Here is a 19,277-nt window from a genome sequence, read left to right as displayed (position 1 = left end):
AGTGCTAAAAACTGAAATGATTTTATTCACGTCATGTTTTACTATAGTTTAAATTTCTCTACAATGACCATATATTAATTTCATAAGAAAAATATAAATGTGGGGGCGCCTGGGTGGCACAGCGGTTAAGCGTCTGCCTTCGGCTCAGGGCGTGATCCCGGCGTTGTGGGATCGAGCCCCACATCAGGCTCCTCCGCTGGAAGCCTGCCTCTTCCTCTCCCACTCCCCCTGCTTGTGTTCCCTCTCTCGCTGGCTGTCTCTATCTCTGTCGAATAAATAAATTAAAAAAAAAAATATATATATATATAAATGTGTAAAATAAAACAAATAAGGACTAAGCAGGTGCACAGCAAAAAAGCTGGAAACAAACTAAACGGCCAACAGTGCTCTGTGATTGCATGATGGAACTGCAGATGATTTTTTTTTCATTTTTAATTATGGGATTTAAGATTTAAAAAACACTTTAGGGGCGCCTGGGGGGCTCAGTCAGTTAAACATCCGACTCTTGATTTTGGCTTAGGTCATGATCTCAGAGTTGTGAGATTGAGCCCTGAGTCAGGCTCCATGCTCAGTGTGGAGTCTGCTTGAGATTCTCTCCTTCTCCCTCTGCCCCTCCCCCTGCTCGTGCTGTCTCTAAAAAAATAAATAAATTTTATTTAAAATAAATAAATAAACAAAAACCACTTTAAACAATCAAATTTTAAAAATGGGCAGAGAACCTGAAAAGGCACTTTGCCAAAAAAGACCTACAGATAGGCAACAGACACAGGAAAAGATGCCCAACATCACTCATCATGAGGGAAATGCAAATCATAACCAGAAAGAGATATCACCTCACACGTGTCAGACTGGCTAGTATCAAAAAGACAAGGAACAATGTTTTGACAAGGATGTGGAGAGAAGGAAGCCTCGTGCACTGTTGGTGGGAATGTAAATTGGTGGGAATGTAAGTGCGCTGTGGAAAACAGTATAGAGGCTCCTCAAAAAATTAAAAATAGGGGGGCACCTAGGTGGTTGTCAATTAAGCATCTGCCTTTGGCTCAGGTTGTAATCTCAGGGTCCTAGGATGGAGCCCCACGTCAGGCTCCCTGCTCAGCGGGAAGTCTGCCTCTCCCTCTTCCTCTGTCTCCACCCCTTCCCCCACTCATACTCACTCTAATAAAATCTTTTTTAAAAAATTAAAAATAGAAATACCATATGACCCAGTAATTCCACTACTGGGAATTTACCCAAAGAACACAAAAACGCTCACTCAAAAAGATACATGCACACCAATGTTTACTGCATTATTTATAATAGCTAAGATACAGAAGCAACCTAAGTGTCCAAGGATAAACAAACAGATAAAGAAGATGTGGTGTACACACACACACACACACACACACACACACACACATAGTGGAACACTACTCAGCCATAAAACAGAATGAGAGCTTGTCATTTGCAACAACATGAACAGGCCTAGAGGGTATTAAGCTAAGTGTAATAAATGAGGCAGAGAAAGACAAATACTATATGATTTCACTTATAAGTGGAATCTAAAACAAACAGACCCTTAAATACAGACAACAAACTGTTGGTTGCCAGAAGGGAGGTGGGTGGGGGATGGGCAAAATAGAGAAAAGGGATTAAGAGGTACAAACTTCCAGTTATAAACTAAGTCACAGTGATGAAAAGTACAGCAGAGGGAATATAACCAGTAATATTGTAATAACACTGTATGGTGACCGAAGATGACTATACTCATGGTGGTGGCCGTTAAGCAATGTATGCAACTGTCCAATCAATATGTTGTATACCTGAAACTAATATAGTATCGTATGTCAATTATACTTCAATAAAAAATAAATAAAAATATAAAAACTGATGCTCACAGCTTATCAATTTATACATTGATTTTGCTTTTGTTTTGCACATTGGAATCCAGTGATGATGCTTCCCTGATCGTCTCTCCTTGAGCTCCTTCCTCTAACTCCTGGGTCCTTTTCTACCTAACAAAAGATCAGAACCTCTTTCTCTGGGGTGCCTGGGTGGCTCAGTGGGCTAAGCATCTGACTTGTGATTTCGGCTCAGGTCGTGATCTCATGAGTTGTGAGATCAAACCCTGAATCAGGCTCCATGCTCAGCCGGTAGTCTGCTTGAGATTCTCTCTCTCCTCTGCCCCTCCCCCCACTCACAGTCTCTCTCTCTCTCTCCCTCTCTCTCTCTAATAAATAAATAAATCTTCAAGAGCAAACAAACAAACCCCTTTCTTTAAAACTTCTATATCTGCTGCTTCTGAGACATAATCCCTCTAAGCACATCTGACACCACTTGTTTAGCACCTAGTGTTATTTTCATGGTCACTGCACAGGAATGGATCTTTATATATAATGGCTACCCCCTGGTAATGTCATTTCCAACTCCAGAGCAGTTCCACAGAATTTATACCACTGCCTTTTTCGTTCCCATCCCTGCTCTCCTTGAACAGCATGCCATCTAGAGTAAAGAAAGGTAAGGAGTATTAGAGTGGGGAAGGGAGTTCAAATATGGATATGTGTTTTCTTTTGTACAAGAAGTAAAAGGTATTTTTTAAAAGATTTATTTTAGAGAGAGAGAAAGAGAGCACGCATGCATGAGCAGGAGACTGGGGGAAGGGGCAGAGGGAGAGAGAGAATCCTTAAGCAGACTCCCAGCTGAGTGTGGAGCCTGATGTGGGGCTCCATCCCAGGACCCTGACATCATGACCTGGGCCAAAATCAAGAGCCAGCCGCTTAACCAACTGAGCTGCCCAGGCGCCCCAAGAAGTGAGAGATTTTAAAACAGTGTCAGTATCTATTAGGTGCCTCCACACTTTCTCCCTGATAAGGCAGAGTCAGGTGATGCTATCTCTAACTTTCCCCGTCGGAGCCCCGAGTGAAACAAGCTTCCCCTGGCTACGATGATCAGTGTCGGCTCAGCAGAGGCCTGTGGAAACAGGGCCCTCCAAGACAGAACAAGACTCGGGGAAGCGAGCCTGGCCTCCTGTCCACAGAGCGGTCTTAGTTAGATGCCCCTTCCCGAGTTCTTCACAAAGGTAATTTGTGATGGATCTGTACCTGACAGCAGCGCACAGTTCGGGAACGCAGACGGCAAACATACATCCAAAAGGTAGGCAAAGCTGTGAACGTTCCTTCAAAGTTGCCGAGATACTTACAGTTTTCTCAGTATTTTCAAAAGCTTCTCTTGCTTCTTCAAAGGTGCAGATTTCTTCTCTGCATTCACGATCAATGTTGCCCTGTCTTATTTCTTCAAAAAGCCCATTCGCTCTTGGGTAGCGTTTCAATACTGAATTGGCTTTTTCTCCTGTGAGGAAAACTAAGAAGAGATAATATCATAAGCATAAAATTATAAAATTGAAAAACATGTAGAAGCTTAATACCCAAGGTGAAAACTGCTAGGCGCTCTTTAGAAAACACAGCCAACATCCTAAACCTCTTCCCCTGAGTCCGCAACAAAGTAACATTTAGCTCCAAACCACCCCTGCTGTCTTCCTCCTCACGTGAGCATGTCCTTTCAGTAGCAGTTGCCCTGGGCAGGGACAAGGACATAATTCGTGGTTAGATTCAGACTGTAGCACATTCCTGCCAACCATCAGTGTTTAAAATAGTAATAGTGATCCACTACCTATACTAATTTTTTTAATTTACAGATTTTATTTATTTATTAAAAAGAGAGAGAGAGGGAGTGCATAAACGTGGGGGAAGGGCAGTGGGAGAGGGAGAAGCAGACCCCCCTGCTGAGCAGGGAAGCCCAGTGTGGGGCTCGATCCCAGGACCCTGGGATCATGACCTGAATGGAAGGCAGATGTTTATCTGACTGAACCACCCAGGTGCCTCCTTATACTTGGTGTTGTAAGTGGATTTCTCCAGGCATTCTGCTGTTGGACACCAGCAACCAAATCACAATCCAGTCTCCAGACTACCAGTCTTTGTCCCCCTGAATAAAAATAAATAAAGCTCCAACTGACCTAGTAATATAAACCCAGAGAACCCTTATTTGTATGAAAAGAAAAGCTGACAAGACAGTGTCAAGAAATTAAGATGAATTTGGCCATAATTCATTCCAAAGAACACTAATAATTTTGTCCTAAATACACTTAAGTTAAATATATTGTGATATTTTAATATATCAACCGAATTTCACTGTCCTACAGAAAAAGAAAATTCTTCCGTATGACTTATAGAGGCATTTCAGATAAACAAACAAAATGCACATTTATGATACCAGTAAAATAAAGAAGGCACTAGTTACAGGCATACTTATGGGGAATTACTTTTAATTTTACATACAGATCCATTTTAAAATACAATTTCATTTTTCTGAAAGTGTCATTCATACTTCTTTGTATAGATAAGTACAATGCTATAAGAATTTAATCTCTAATGCAAGGAAATCAGAAAAGTCTCTAATCTTATTGACTTCTAACATAAGAAAGGGCACATTTCAGATCCTTTTAAAAAGTCTACATTTTACAAAGAACATTTTAAAGTAAATGAAAAACAGTAAGTGCTCTTTTAAAAATGGCAACAATAGCAATGAATTTAAGGTTTATCTCATAGAAATGAATATTTCACTTCACAGAAGATATGGATTCATTACTTAGGATTCTTTACAGTATCCAAATTGATACCACCTGGATGGCACCTACATTAGGTTGAAAACTATGGTAGGCCTTTCATAAGCGTTTCCTTCCTTCTATACCTCAGGAGGATAACCATCTATAAAAATGAACTACAGAGTCAAAGAATATCATTAGAAGAAACTGTAAAAAATAAAAATTATGGCAAGTAATACAAAAGAAATGAAAAGGGTGCTGTTGAGTTGGAAAAAAAAAAAAACCAAAACAGTGAAATTTCCAGCAGTACTTCTCACAGTTGTAGCATCAGAATCCCCATGAGGACTTATTATCACTGAGATTACTGGGCCCAGCTCCCAGAGTTTCTGATTCGATAGGTCTGGGGCAGAGCTAAGAAGATGCATTTCTAATAAGTTTCCAGGTAATGCTCGTGCTGCTGGTCTAACTACCACAGTTTGAGAACCACTACCTAAATGTGAGCTCCTTAGAAAACTAGTTCTGAGAAAGGTGTTTATGGAATGTTGGCACTAACAAATTTAATAAGATCTTTTACTACATGACTTTTTAGGGACCTTAACATATATTTAATCTATATCTGCAAACTTCCAGAACAGGAATATGATACATACATTTGTCGTATTTATTTGATTACAGAGCCCTTATCAAAGAACATTTCACTGAAATAACAACTTTCTAGCTGTTGGTCTTATTCATGACCTCTGAAATGACATGTAATTCCCCTCCATAAATAGACCACCTAATACATGAAGACAATAACTGATTTCCGTTGAGGATTCTCTTTTTCCAGGATAAGCATGTCTAGATTCTTCATCTGTTGGCCATATAAAATCGATAGGAGTCTGCACCGTCTTTACCTCATAAAATACAGTGTCCTACACTCAGTGCATTACTGAGTGGTCTGACAAGTGTAAAACTGATCAGGATTATCTGCTTCCTTGTTTTTAAACACAATAGATATATTAAAACAGTCTAAGATATTCCTGGATTTTGGGGCAGTTTTCTTGGAAACAAACCAATCAACAACAATGTATTTTAAGATTTTAAAAGAAAAAACTAAATTCTCCTCAGAAACAATTTTCTTATATACTATCTAGATGGAAAAGGCAGTCAAGGAAAGCAGCTAATGCTTGTAACCAGAAAGAAGGCTAATTCACAAAGTTAAGCAACTCTAAGGTAACGTATAGCAGGACACATCTCTCTAATCCCAGCCTAATCAAATAATCAAGAGCATTCCACAAACACAGTATTTGTATTTCTTGTACTGGGCGGCAAAGTAATATAATACGGAGAAGTCTAGGTAGAATATGCTTGCAAGTAGATTTTATCTCATTTGCCAAATAAATCTGGTCAATTAGAAGATACCACCCAGTTAAGATGGCATAGTAGTAGGGGGACCCTGAGTTTGCCTTGTCCCTTGAATATAGCTAGATCAACATCAAATCATTCTGAACAACTAGGAAATCGCTCTGACGATTAAGAAAACAACCTGCACAATTGAGGAAGAGAACAGATGTGAGGTTCTGAGACATGAACTGAGAGAGAGAGAAAAGCGGCAGTACCTCAGAGGGGAGGGAGCCCTTTTCATAGAGCGAAGTCAAGGAGAGAGGGAGAGAGTGGAGACAGCAATGTGTAGGGTTCCTGCAAGACACTGTGGTGTGGGGATCCCCCTGGGTCACAATAAGAGAGAATGCTCCCCTCCCTGCAGTACATCTGGAAGAGTGTATATTGCCTCTCCAAGGACAAAAGGTCTACCGGACACCATAGAACGGCCATTAAACAGCAGGGGACATCTTTTTGCTGTGCTTCACCATACACTCCATGCACCTGCGCAGCCGTGGGACTCCTTTTCTGGGGCAGAATGGTGCTGGGCGCATCGCTGTAAGGCTCTTCTCCAGGGAAGGGCAGCAGGTCTGCGCCTTGCCAGGTCATTTAAGATTTGGAATTTTGAATCCCAGTCACCGGTCAGAGATAAAACACAGAAGTGCCAGCAGTGCTGACAGTCCAGAGACAGGTTGAAGGCAGGGATCTGACAAAAGCCTGGGACAAAGGAGGGGAGATTGTTCACTTTTCTGTGAGGGCCCCCTGAATAGCAGCAGCTGTGAATTCCACTCCCCACAGGGTTGAGAAGGTGGGTGACACCATCTTCCACCCCCCACCCCCACCAGCAAGGTCGGACTTCCAAGAGAAAAACACAGCACCTCCAGTGGAGGCTGGAGTTGCTTACACTAAACCCCACACCCCTGCACCAGGCTGGGGACAAGTCTGACTGTGAGATAGTGAGCGCAGCTGGCCTCTCCCTCAGAAGACCAACACAGGTCCCTTGCATGTACCAAGTGTACTGATCACAGAGTGCTCCAAAGCATCAGCTTCAGTTCTGGTGGAAATAGAATCAGACTTTCTTTTATTTAATTACTTTAAATTTTTTTTCTTTTATTTTACTTTTTTTCTTTTTTCTTTCAAATCAGGCTTATAGTTTTTTGTTCAATTGTTGTTTTGTTTGTTGACTTTTTTCATTTTTTGGATCAGGCTTCTTTTCTTTCATTATTTATTCTTTCTTTTTCTTTGGAATCAGGCTTACAGTTTCATGTCTGTTTGCTTTTTTGTTCCTTTTCCTTCACTCTTTTCTTGGATCAGGCTTCTTCTTTTTTTTTTTTTTTAAATCAGGCTTACCTTAACAAACAAATAAAAGCACACCTAGATAAAGGTCCAAACGCTCCCCACCGCAAGCAAGGAGAAACTGTGCAGAGGACTGACCTGTGGGAAATAGCAGCCAAAACACAACAACTGAGTGCACACAGCATACACCGGAACACTTCCTGAAGCACCAGGCCCTAGACAGCGTATGACCCCTTCTTAATATAGTACTACTCTAGGGAGCAAGAAACATAACAAGCTTTCAAAATGCAAAAGACAGAAACCTAGACATAATGACAAGATGGAAGAAATCTCTCCAAAAGAAAGATCAAGAAGAAATCACAGCCAGGGATTTGCTCCAAACAGATATAAGCAAGGTATCTGAACAAGAATTTAGAATAACAGCCATAAGAATACTAGCTGGGCTTAGAGGAGTCCAAGCTGCCGCTGCTGCCACCACCACTGCTGCTAGAGAGGAGCAAGTCTTCAACTGGCACCAAGAAAGTGAGGATGGTCACCAAGTCATGCACCGAGTGTGACCAACAAGTTCCTGCTGCATGTAAATCTTGTCCTTGTGGTTATGTATTTCTTGATAGGAAACTTCTAAAAGTAAAACACTCAGAGAAATCAACACCTTTTACAGAAATGAACAGTACCATATCTTTGAAATATTTGTGAATACTGTTTTTATAGGAATTTAAACTAGGACATACATAGTGCAGCCACACCAAGTAGAAACATCAATTCTATCTCTGGAGAAGGTTCTGTTAGTGAAAGGACTATATACAGTGGTGGTTTGAAAAATTTTATTTTGGGGATCTGAGTCTGAAAAATGAACCTCAAGGGAAACCCAAATCTGTTTTAAATGAAGATCAATTGAGAACCATGGTTGAAGCTAACCCCAAAATAGCAATTTGAGGCCTTGAACCAGACTTAGAGGAGTTTCTGCTACAATTTCTCAACACCTGGCTGCAATAGGAATGGTAAGACAGTTGGACACCAACTGATGGATGATCATAAACTGAGATGATTAGAGATGTGCTCATACCTTAAGATTTGAAAGAACAGAGACCTATTTTAAAGAAGATCATAAGCTTGGACAAAAAATGAAAGTGGTCTGGAAAATGGTTGGATGTTGATGAAGTTCCCAAACATATGTAAAAACCATTACTACAACCAAAAGAAGGTTCTGGTAACAGTATGGTGGTTTGCAAAGAGAGTATTTCATTACTTTTAACTCAGGCAAAACTAACATTAGCATCTTATTGTCAAGAAGTTGAAATTATGTATCAAAAATGGATCTAAACGCACTCTGCACTGGTTAGCAGACATGGATGGACCTATACTTTTCCATGACAACATCTGACCACCATAGGTGGTGAAATCCCAGACCACCACAGGGAATAACCTAATAGGGCCAAAAACTTTTGCCATATCCATCAAACACACCTGACTTTTTATCAACAGACTACAACCTTTTTCATCATTTGGAACTCTAAGAAACAGAATATTCTACAATAATTGAATAAACTTTAACAATGCTAAATATTATTAATATATAATATTGGAGAAATTTATCATTTGGGGAGAGCAGTTAATGCTAACAGTACATATTTTGGCTGAGTAAAACTTTTTCTGAAAAATAAAAATTAATTAACTAATTAATTAATTTAAAAAAGAATACTAGCTGGGCTTGGAAGAAATATAGAAGACACCAGAGAAATCCTGTCTCCAGAGATAAAAGACCTAAAAACTAGTCAGGCTGAAATAAAAAAATGCTATAACTGAGATGCAAAACTGGATGAAATCACAACAAGAATGGAAGAAGAGGAGGAATGAATAGGTGATATAGAAGATAAAATTATGGAAAATTATGTAGCTGAAAAGAAGAGGGAAAGAGAACTATTAGATCACGAATATAGACAGGGAACTCAGTGATTCCACAAAGCACAATATCTGTATCACAGAAGTTCCAGAAAAAGAAGAGCAGAAAAAAGGGGCAAAAGGTTTATTTGAACAAATTTGGCTGAGAATTTCCCTAATGTGGGGAAGGAAACAGGCATTCAAGGCCAAAAGGCACAGAGAACTCCCCTCAAAATCAACAAAAACAGGTTAACACCAAGACATATCATAGTGAAACTTGCAAAATATAAAGATAAAGAGAGAATTCTGAAAGCAACTAGGGACAAAAGGTCCTTAACCTGCAAGGGTAGACACATAAGGTTAGCAGCAGACCAGTACATAGAAACTTGGCCAGCCAAAAGAGAGTGGCATGATACATTCAACATGCTGAATGGGAAAAATATGCAGCCAAGACTACTATATCCAGCAAAGCTGTCATTCAGAATAGAAGAAGAGATAAAGAGTTTCTAAGACAAGCAAAAACTAAAGGAGTTTGTGAACACTAAGCCAGCTCTGCAAGAAATATTAAAGGGGTTCCTCTGAACGGGAGAGACCAGAAGAAACAAAGATTAGAAAAGAACAGACACAATCTACAGGAACAGTGACTTTACAGGTAATACAATGGCATTAAATTCATATCTATCAATAATTATTCTGAACGTAAATGGCTTTGATGTTCCAATCAAAAGACACGACGTATCAGATTAGATTAAAAAAAAAAAAAAGACCCATCGATATGCTGCTTACCAGAGATTCATCTTAGAACCAAAGACACCTCCAGAGTGAAAGGGAGGGGGTAGAGAAACATTTATTATGATAGTGGACATCAAAAGAAAGCCGGAGTAGCCATCCCTATATCAGACAAATTAGATTTTAAACCAAAGACTGTAATAAGAGACGAAGGACACTACATCATAATAAAGGGGTCTATCCAACAAGAAGATCTAACAATTGTAAATATTTATGCTCCCAACTTGGGAGCAGCCAAATATATAAAACTAATAACAAACATAAAGGACCTCATTGTTAACAATACAATAACAGTAGGGGACTTTAACACCCCACTCACAGCAATGGACAGATCATCTAAGCAGACCAAAAAGAAACAATAGCTTTGAATGACACAATGGACCAGATGGACTTCACAGATATATTCAGAGCATTTCATCCTAAAGCAGCAGAATACACATTCTTTTTGAGTGCACATGGAACATTCTTCAGAATAGATCACATACTGGGTAACAAATCAGGCCTCAAGCAGCACAAAAAGACTGAGATCATACCAGGCATATTTTCAGACCACAACGCTATGAAACTTAAGTCAAGCACAAGAAAAAATTTGGAAAGACCACAATTACTTGGAGGTTAAAGAACATCCTACTAAAGAATGAATGAGTTAACCAGGAAATTAAAGAATAAATAAATAAATATATGGAAGCAAATGAAAATGAAAACATGACAATCCAAAGCCTTTAGGATGCAGCAAAGGTGGGCATAAGAGGAAGTATAGAGCAATAGAGGCCTTTCGCAGGAAGCAAAAAAAGCCTTCAACACACAATCTAACCTTACACCTAAGGGAGCTGGAAAAAACAGCAAATAAAGCCTAAAACCAGCAGGAGAAGGGAAATAATAAACATTAGAGCAGAAATCAATGATACAGAGATCAAACACACAGAACAGATCACCGAAACTAGGCACTGGTTCTTTGAAACAATTAACAAGATTGAGGAGTGCCTGGGTGGCTCTGTCAGTTAAGCAACTGCCTTTGGCTCAGGTCATGATCCCAGGGTCCTGGGACTGAGCCCCACGTCGGGTTTCCTGCTCAGCAGGGAGTATGCTTCTCCTTCCTGTCTGCTGCTCCTCCAGCTTGTGCTCTCCTGCTCTCTGTCAAATAAATAAATAAAATCTTAAAAAAAAAAAAAAGATTGATAAACTCCTACCCAGACTTATCAAAAAGAGAAAGAACCCAATAAATAAAATCACGACAGAAAGAGGAGAGATAACAACCAACACCAAAGAAATACAAACAAGTGTAAGATAATATTATGGGCAATTATATGCCAACAAACTAGGCAATCTGGAAGAAATGGGTAAATTTCTAGAAACATATAAACTACCAAAACTGAAACAGGAAGAAATACAAAATCTGAACAGACCCATAACCCACAAAGAAACTGAATCAGTAATCAAAAATCTCTCAACAAACAAGTGTCCAGGGCCAGACGGCTTCCCAGGGAAATTCTACCAAACATTTAAAGAAGAATGAATAACTATTGTTCTGAAGCTATTCCAAAAAAAGAGAAATGGAAGGAAAACTTCCAAACTCATTCTATGAGGCCAGCATTACCTTGATTCCAAAACCAGACAAAGACCCCACCAAAAAAGAGAATTAAAGATCAATATCCCTGATGAATATGGATGTCAAAATTCTCACCAAGATACCAGCCAACAGGATCCAACAGTACATTAAAAGAATTATTCACCACAATCCAGTGGGATCTATCCCTGGGATGCAAGGGTGGTTCAATATCTGCATACCAATCAACGTGATACACACATTAATAAAAAGGATAAGAACCATATGATGGTTCTGCATCTCTCAACAGATGCAGAAAAAGCATTTGACAAAATATAGCACCCTTTCTTGATAAAAACCAAGAAAGGAGGGATAGAAGGAACATACCTCAATATCATAAAGGCCATATTGAGAGACCCACAGCTGATATCCTCAGTGGGGAAAAAGTGAGAGCTCATCCCCTAAGGTCAGGAACATGACAGGGATGCCCACTCTTACCACTGTTGGTCAACACAGTAATGGAAGTCCTAGCCTCAGCAATCAGACAACATAAAGAAATAAAAAGCATCCAAATTGGCAAGGAAGAAGTCAAACTTTCACTCTTTACAGAAGACGTGATACTCTGTACAAAATGCGAAAGACTGCCCAAAAACTGCTAGAACTGACACGTGAATTCAGCAAAGTTGCAGGATATAAAATCAATGCACAGAAATCAATTGCATTCCTACAGACTAACAACGAAACAGCAGAAAGAGAAATCAAGGAATTGATCGCATTTACAGTTACACCAAAAACCATAAGATACCTAGGAATAGACCTAACCAAAGAGGAAAAGATCAGTATGCTGAAATGTATAGAACACTTATGAAAGAAACTGAAGAAGACACAAGGAAATGGAAAAACATTCCATGCTCCTGGACTGGAAGAATAAATATTGTTTAAGTGTCTATACTACCCGAAGCAATCTACACATTCAATGCAATCCCTATCAAAATAACACCATTTTTCAGAGCTAGAACAAATAATCCTAAAACTTGTATGGGATTAGAAAGGCCCCGAACAGCCAAAGGAATGTTGAAAAGAAAAACAAAGCAGGAGGCATCACAATCCTGGACTTCAAGCTCTATTACAAAGCTGTAATCATCAAGACAGTATGGTACTGGCACAAAAACAGACATCTAGGTCAATGGAACAGAATACAGAACCCAGAAATGGACCCTCAGCTCCATGGTCAGCTAATCTTTGACAGAGCAGGAAAGAATATCCAATAGAGAAAAGACAGTCTCTTCAACAAATGGTATTGGGAAAACTGGAAAGCCACATGCAGAAGAATGAATCTGGACCACTTTCTTACACCACATACAAAAATAAATTCAAAATGGATGAAAGACCAAATGTGAGACAGGAATTCATCAAAATCCTGGAGTGAGAAAACAGGCAGCAACCTCTCTGACCTCAGTCGCAGCAACTTCTTGCTAGACATGTCTTCGAAGGCAAGGGAAACAAAAGCAAAAATGAACTACTGGTACCTCATCAAGATAAAAAGGTTTTGCACAGCAAAGGAAACGATGGACAAAACCAGAAGACAACCTACAGAATCGGGAAGATATTTGCAAACGTCTTATCAGATAAAGGGCTAGTATCCAAAATCTATAAAGAACTTAACAAAGTCAACACCCAAAAAACAACAAATCCAGTCAAGAAATGGGCAGAAGACATGAACACAGATTTCTCCAAAGAAGACATACAAATGGCTCACAATCACATGAAAAAATGCTTAATATCACTTAGCATCAGGGAAATACAAATGAAAGCCACAATGAGATACCATGTCACACCAGTCAGAATGGTTAAAATGAACAAGACAAGAAACAACAAATGTTGGCAAGGATGCAGAGAAAGGGGAACCCTCCTACACTGTTGGTGGGAATGCAAACTAGTACTCTGGAAAACAGTATGGAAGTTCCTCAAGAAGTTAAATATAGAGTTACCCTAGGACCAAGCAATTGTACTACTCGGTACTTATCGAAAGGATACAAACATAGGATACAAACATTGGGATTGGAAGGGGCACATGTTTATAGCAGTAATGTCCACAAGAGCCAAACTATGGAAAGAGCCCAGATGTCCATCGACAGAGGAATGGATAAATTAGAGGTGGTATATATATATACAACGGAATATTACTCAGCCACCAAAAAGAATGAAATCATGCTATTTACATCAACGTAGATAGAACTAGAGGATATTATGCTAAGCAAAATAAGTCAGAGAGAGACAAATATCATGATTTTGCTCCTGATGTGGGTTTTAAGAAACAAAACAGATGAACATAGGGGAAGGGAAGGAAAAATAACGTAAGACGAAAAGAGAGAGGGAGGAAAACCATAAGAGATGCTTAAATATAAAGAACAAACTGAGGGCTCCTGGAGGGGAGGAGGGGAGGGGGAGGGCACTTCTTAGGATGAGGAATGGGTGTTATATGTAAGTGACGAATCACTAAATTCTACTCATGAAACCAATACTACACTATATGTCAACCAACTTGAATTTAAATTTAAAAATTAATAAATTTTTAGAAAAATTAACAGAAAATTTTAAAAAAATTAAAAAAGATACCACCCAAAGACTCTGACCAGTAGGAATGATATTGTTATAGATTAGTTTTGTCGGCCATATGTTAGGGAACAGGAAGTTGTGGCAGGTCCTCATCAAAGCAATTTGGAGATCTAACGGATGATACCAGAATTAGGAGTTTTTCAATGTGGAAACAAAATAAAGGGGAAGGTAGCAGCCTGGACCTATAGGATAAGATCAGACTATCTTTTCCTAAAACAGTGGGCACTTCCCAAGATGCAAGGGCTTATATTTGGAGTTCAAAAACTAAGGCAGTGATGTTTAAAACTAAAGTTGATCACTTTCCTCTGCTTCCTTCTCATCAAAGGGTGTGAGTCAGCCCACAGCTATCTGGAATCATTTGCATGCCTGCATCAGAGAGTAAATGATATGACAAGTATAGAGGATGTAAATTTATTTTGAGAACTCAACACTGAGGTGTTAGTGAAACATGTACTTCTCTCATTAAGGAAATAAAGAAAAACCTAAACTGTTTTCTTTAGATTCAATTAGAAAACACCCTTACTAATAAAAATATTTAAAATCTAAGACTGGTATATACACACCCACGAAATAAGTATATTTATTTTAAAAATGTAACTACTTTTTCATAATTTCAAAATAAATAGTTCTCACCTAAGCCTTCTCTTCAAAAGAGAATAAAAATAAATCAAGTAACTACCTAAATTACTGCCATAAACAAAATATGTAGTTGTAGAATATATTTCTTAATACATTGTAGGATACTAAAATTGGTATTTTAATGCCAAAAATGTTTAGCCAAGTGCAATCATGTACAAACATCTGCTGAAAAACAGCAGACAATAAGGCCTGCAAATTAAAAACCGCCTCCAAGAAATGTCTACTCCAATTATCTAATCAGTTCTCTCACACTGGGTCTGATTTCACGGAAGTAGCCACTATTTAAAGTTGCAAGTATTTACATTTTTCTTTTAAGTGAACACAATTCTTTTTCTTAGGACATACTTACTGAATATAGACTATGTACAGGGAGATCATGACAGGTTACAAAGATGACTAGCAAATGGCTTCTGCCCTCAAGGTTCTTCAGTGTAAAGATAATAAAGATAAACACGGAAAGAACTCTAAATAAAGACTGACCACGGTGAATGCTCTTCGAGGTCAGAATGCAGGCATAGCTCTACTGGGTACGTATGCTTGGGTGTGGGAAAGTAACCTGGAGGAGGACTCCTGAAAAGTTTTTTTGGGCTGGCCTTTTAAGGATTGGTAGGATCAGGACACGCAAAGATGGTGAGGAAGGACATCCTAGGAAAATGAAATATTGAATGAGGGCTTTGAATTGAATAAAAGCAAGGGACATAAATAGGGTACAGTGAGCTTGGTCAGTAGGGTCAGAGTATAAGATTCAAAATAGGAGGAATGGAAAATGAAACTGGAAATGGGGGCCAATAGCCATGTCATGGAGGCACTTAATGTTAAGCTAAAATATTCAAACTATTCGATAACACTCAAGATTTTAGATTACTACTTCATTACCTAGAAAAAATGTATATATAAAACAGATTTAGGGGCAGGATGAAGAGAAAAGGGAGGGATAAAGGCCAGGTAAAAGGGTACTTACAACAGACCAGATTAAGAAATAATGAGGTCATGTATTAGAACAGTGGCAACAGGAATAGAAAGAAGGGAAAAGATGGGAAAGATATGGCTGTTGAGTGATTTCTTCGGCCACTACACCCACCATGCACCTTATCCCTCAGTCAAACCAAATCTTACCATTCACCATTTTTTTTATGCCTCTCTAATTTTGTACCTAATATTTACTCTGCCTAGTGAACTCCTATTCCATTCAGATGTAACAGCCTCTAAAAACTTTCCCCAGATTCTACTACCCAATTCATTAGACAGAGGTGCTCTAGATTCTGAGTATTTGTGAATACCCCAATTACAGCAGTTAATTAAACTGTATTTTAAGTTTTGGTACGCCTATCTGGTTCCCCCTGAAGACCGTAAGTTTCCTGAGGGCAGAGGTCCATACATTATTAGTATTTTGATCCAACCTGTCTTTCGTAAAGAACTTGGTAAGAATAGGATTCAATAAGTGCGGAATACTGAAAAGCCAGAATGGGAGGAACTTGAAGACTAAGTGACTAGAAGCTGGGAACCCACGGACTATGCCTTTAATTATGAAGTAGCACTGCAAACTTAATATATGATTGTGAAATAAATACATTTACAGCAAAGTTTCTAGTGAGACAGCACTTAAATATTCTTTTTTAGCAAGAGAAACTATCTTTTGAAACGCGTAGAATACTTCTATTTGTGCTCCCTTTGGAGCAATATATTTTGTTCTAAAAGAACCATCTCATTTCCCCTAATAGTTATGTAGAGGTGGAGTAGCTAGACACACACTGTCGTGGGGAAGAGGGCATAGCCAGATGCTTTTTGACTTGGCAAGGAACTAGCACACTGGTACCCAAAGTGTGTACCAGGGCCCACTAGGGTGCTGCAGCAAATTCATGAAGAATGTGCAGACATTTTATATTTTTGAAGGAAATGCACTGATACTCAACATCTGTTGGCCAAATTACCAGCTTGAGGTAGTTAATGGTTTCATCGTTAGATAGTTCTATACTCATTTCCTTTGTGAAGCTGGATTTTCAGTTGTGATTAAAAAAAAATATGCTGTGTGAAAAATCAGCATGGCACAGGAAATGGAGGTGGCAGTACCCAATTTGATTCCAAGGTTTGAGAAATTGGGTAGTGCCCAACAGGAACAGACATCCTATGCACGGCTATTTAAGATTGAAATAAAAATATTACTTTCTTTCAATTTAGGTATATTACTTTTTTCAAATGGCTACTAAGCTGTCAGGATATAAATACTTATTAAGTTGTTTGGACCTAATTACTTAATAAATGGAATTATTAGGTACTTCTTTTGGCCTATGGCTGCTATGAAAAACATCACTCTGACAATCAAGGACACCATAAACTCAGAAAGTGGGAGACTCCGACCTACAGGTTCTGGAGACAGATGGAATCTTGCCACTGCTCTCCCAAATCTATTTGGCACTCCAAGCTTAAATGGGCTGGGAAGTTCCTTCTCTGAGAAAGGAAACCAAGATCCTTTTGAAGGTTCAAAGTTACTGAAACCTGTCATATGGGTTACTGCAGCCCTCATAAGAGTTACAGGTAGCAAGAAAAGAATACAGTGTAGTTCCCCTAGCCACATCACTCAGTTGTAGATTATACAAAGTTAGCCCTTGCTCAGTTAGCCTCTCTGGTTCTATGAGCTTGCCTGTAGAAGAGACCAGGAATATAAAAACTGAAACAAGGTCACTAAATAGCTGAAACGCTGGGAAATCAGACCTACTGTATTATGGAGTGGGTGGGCAGAAGTAAGTGAAATGCTGAATAGAAAGGTGCCCTTTTCTTTTCCCAGAACTGCTGGAAATTACTACCAGCCCAGCTAGGGCAACTTATTCAATTGCTGTAGTGATTCCTTTAGTTTACTTGGAACTGTTCTGGGCGCCAGAACACCTGGTTTAGGTGCCCTGGTTTTGATATAAGACTACATACCAGCAACAGTAGCAAGAATATCAAGAGTAACAGAGAATGGGAACTTTGCACAATTAATCTAGCATTCCATTATCTTTTCTTCAATGCAAGAGTCAAGACCTACTCTTCTAGACCTAATGTGCAACCCCAGAGCTCTTGAACTCCCCCTGGGAAATTTGGTTGGTCAGGGAAAGAAGAAAGACATTCTTGTATTACCAGGGGCTGTGGTTGAGTAACAAATGTGATCTCACTGGTATCCCAAGCTTGTTCATTGGTGCACATCAGTTTCACGTTTAGAAAGTAAGAAAAAGTTGTTAGAGCAAACAGCTATGGGAGAAAAGCAAAAACCCTAAGCTTGCTTTCTTCATCTGTAAGACTGGAATACCAGCACCAATCTCATAGTTATAAATTAGGTAATGTACATAACACACTTTGCTCAGGGCTTGGCAAAGAATGAATGCTCAATAAATAGCAGTATGACTTGTCACCATCATGGTGGCAGTTATTGCATAAAAGGAAAAACAACAGATCTGCCAAACTGATAATAAAAATACACTCAGAAAATATAGAATGAATAAGGATCGGGTTAACTTGCAGTGAATCTGTATGCTTAATTCTAGGGATGCCTGGGCGTTTGGTCCCAAACTAGCTTTATAAAGTGCTGTTTTAAGTCTGAAACTCCCTTAGAGGTACTCTGTACTAGTCTGTCTGGACTGCTTATTGAAAATGTATAGACTAGGGGCGCCTGGGTGGCTCAGTCGTTAAGCGTCTGCCTTCAGCTCAGGGCATGATCCTGGCGTTCTGGGTTCGAGCCCCATGTCAGGCTCCTCCGCTGGGAGCCTGCCTCTTCCTCTCCCACTCCCCCTGCTTGTGTTCCCTCTCTCGTTGGCTGTCTCTCTGTCGAATAAATAAAAATTTTTTAAAAAAATGTACAGACTGTGTGCACCTGACTTAATTTATTGTGCAATCTACTTTCAGCTATATGACCAGCAGAGTATCAAAGATTCTCAGTGAACTTGTGCCTTGGCTCCCCTGAAACCAAGGTTATCTTAGACGTATCTCGGTGGTTCACAGTTAGAAGACAAAGTGTGTCCTGTGTGACTAAAAATCACCTTAGTCATTTTTCTCCTGCTGCACCATACCTTCAGCTGCTACTAAAGCCTTATGAGAATCTCATAGGTTCTTTCAATTATCTAATGTTGTGTAGTGGCCACAATATACTTTGATGATTAATAAATATTTGGGAGATATGAGATTTTAAAATATTAGAAATTCTTCAGAATGTAAATTAAGGTCTATTTCTGGTCCTTATTTATAAGGATCTGACATTTGTGACAAAATCATAAGGAAGCATCCTTTACAATAACTTATATGCTTACTTTTATTAACTTCGAGTTTGGTCAAATGTATGCTGACAGCCCATCATCATTAGAATTTTAACAACAGACCACAAAGAAGATCTTAAGGCTAGAATAAGAAATGAAAATTATACAATGACATATATAAAAACAATCAGGAGTAGCGACAACAAAAGACACTGAATAATTAAATTATTTTCTATTCATTTTTAGGTTATCTGATAGTTCAGGTAGCTATTCAATATTTTACATGATCGTTGTGGATATCGATAGTAATATATCATTTATGCAGAAAACACTCAAATAAACC

General features: G+C 39.0%; 1 protein-coding gene across 3 annotated transcripts in view; it reads right to left on the bottom strand.

The window, feature by feature from the left end:
• PRRG1 (proline rich and Gla domain 1) overlaps window positions 1–19,277 on the bottom strand; it is a 140,507-nt gene that overhangs the window by 50,796 nt on the left and 70,434 nt on the right. For all 3 annotated transcript variants that reach the window (XM_026513285.4, XM_026513286.4, XM_044389358.3), the window contains exon 3: window positions 3,176–3,336. In XM_026513285.4, the coding sequence (XP_026369070.1) occupies window positions 3,176–3,336 (161 nt within the window). The remainder of the gene's footprint in view (window positions 1–3,175; window positions 3,337–19,277) is intronic.

The sequence above is a fragment of the Ursus arctos genome, chromosome X, assembly GCF_023065955.2.
Source record: "Ursus arctos isolate Adak ecotype North America chromosome X, UrsArc2.0, whole genome shotgun sequence".
In the NCBI taxonomy this organism is placed as follows: Eukaryota; Metazoa; Chordata; class Mammalia; order Carnivora; family Ursidae; genus Ursus; species Ursus arctos.
The sequence above is the reverse complement of the archived record's forward strand: the minus strand, read 5'-3'. Positions and strand labels throughout refer to the sequence as shown.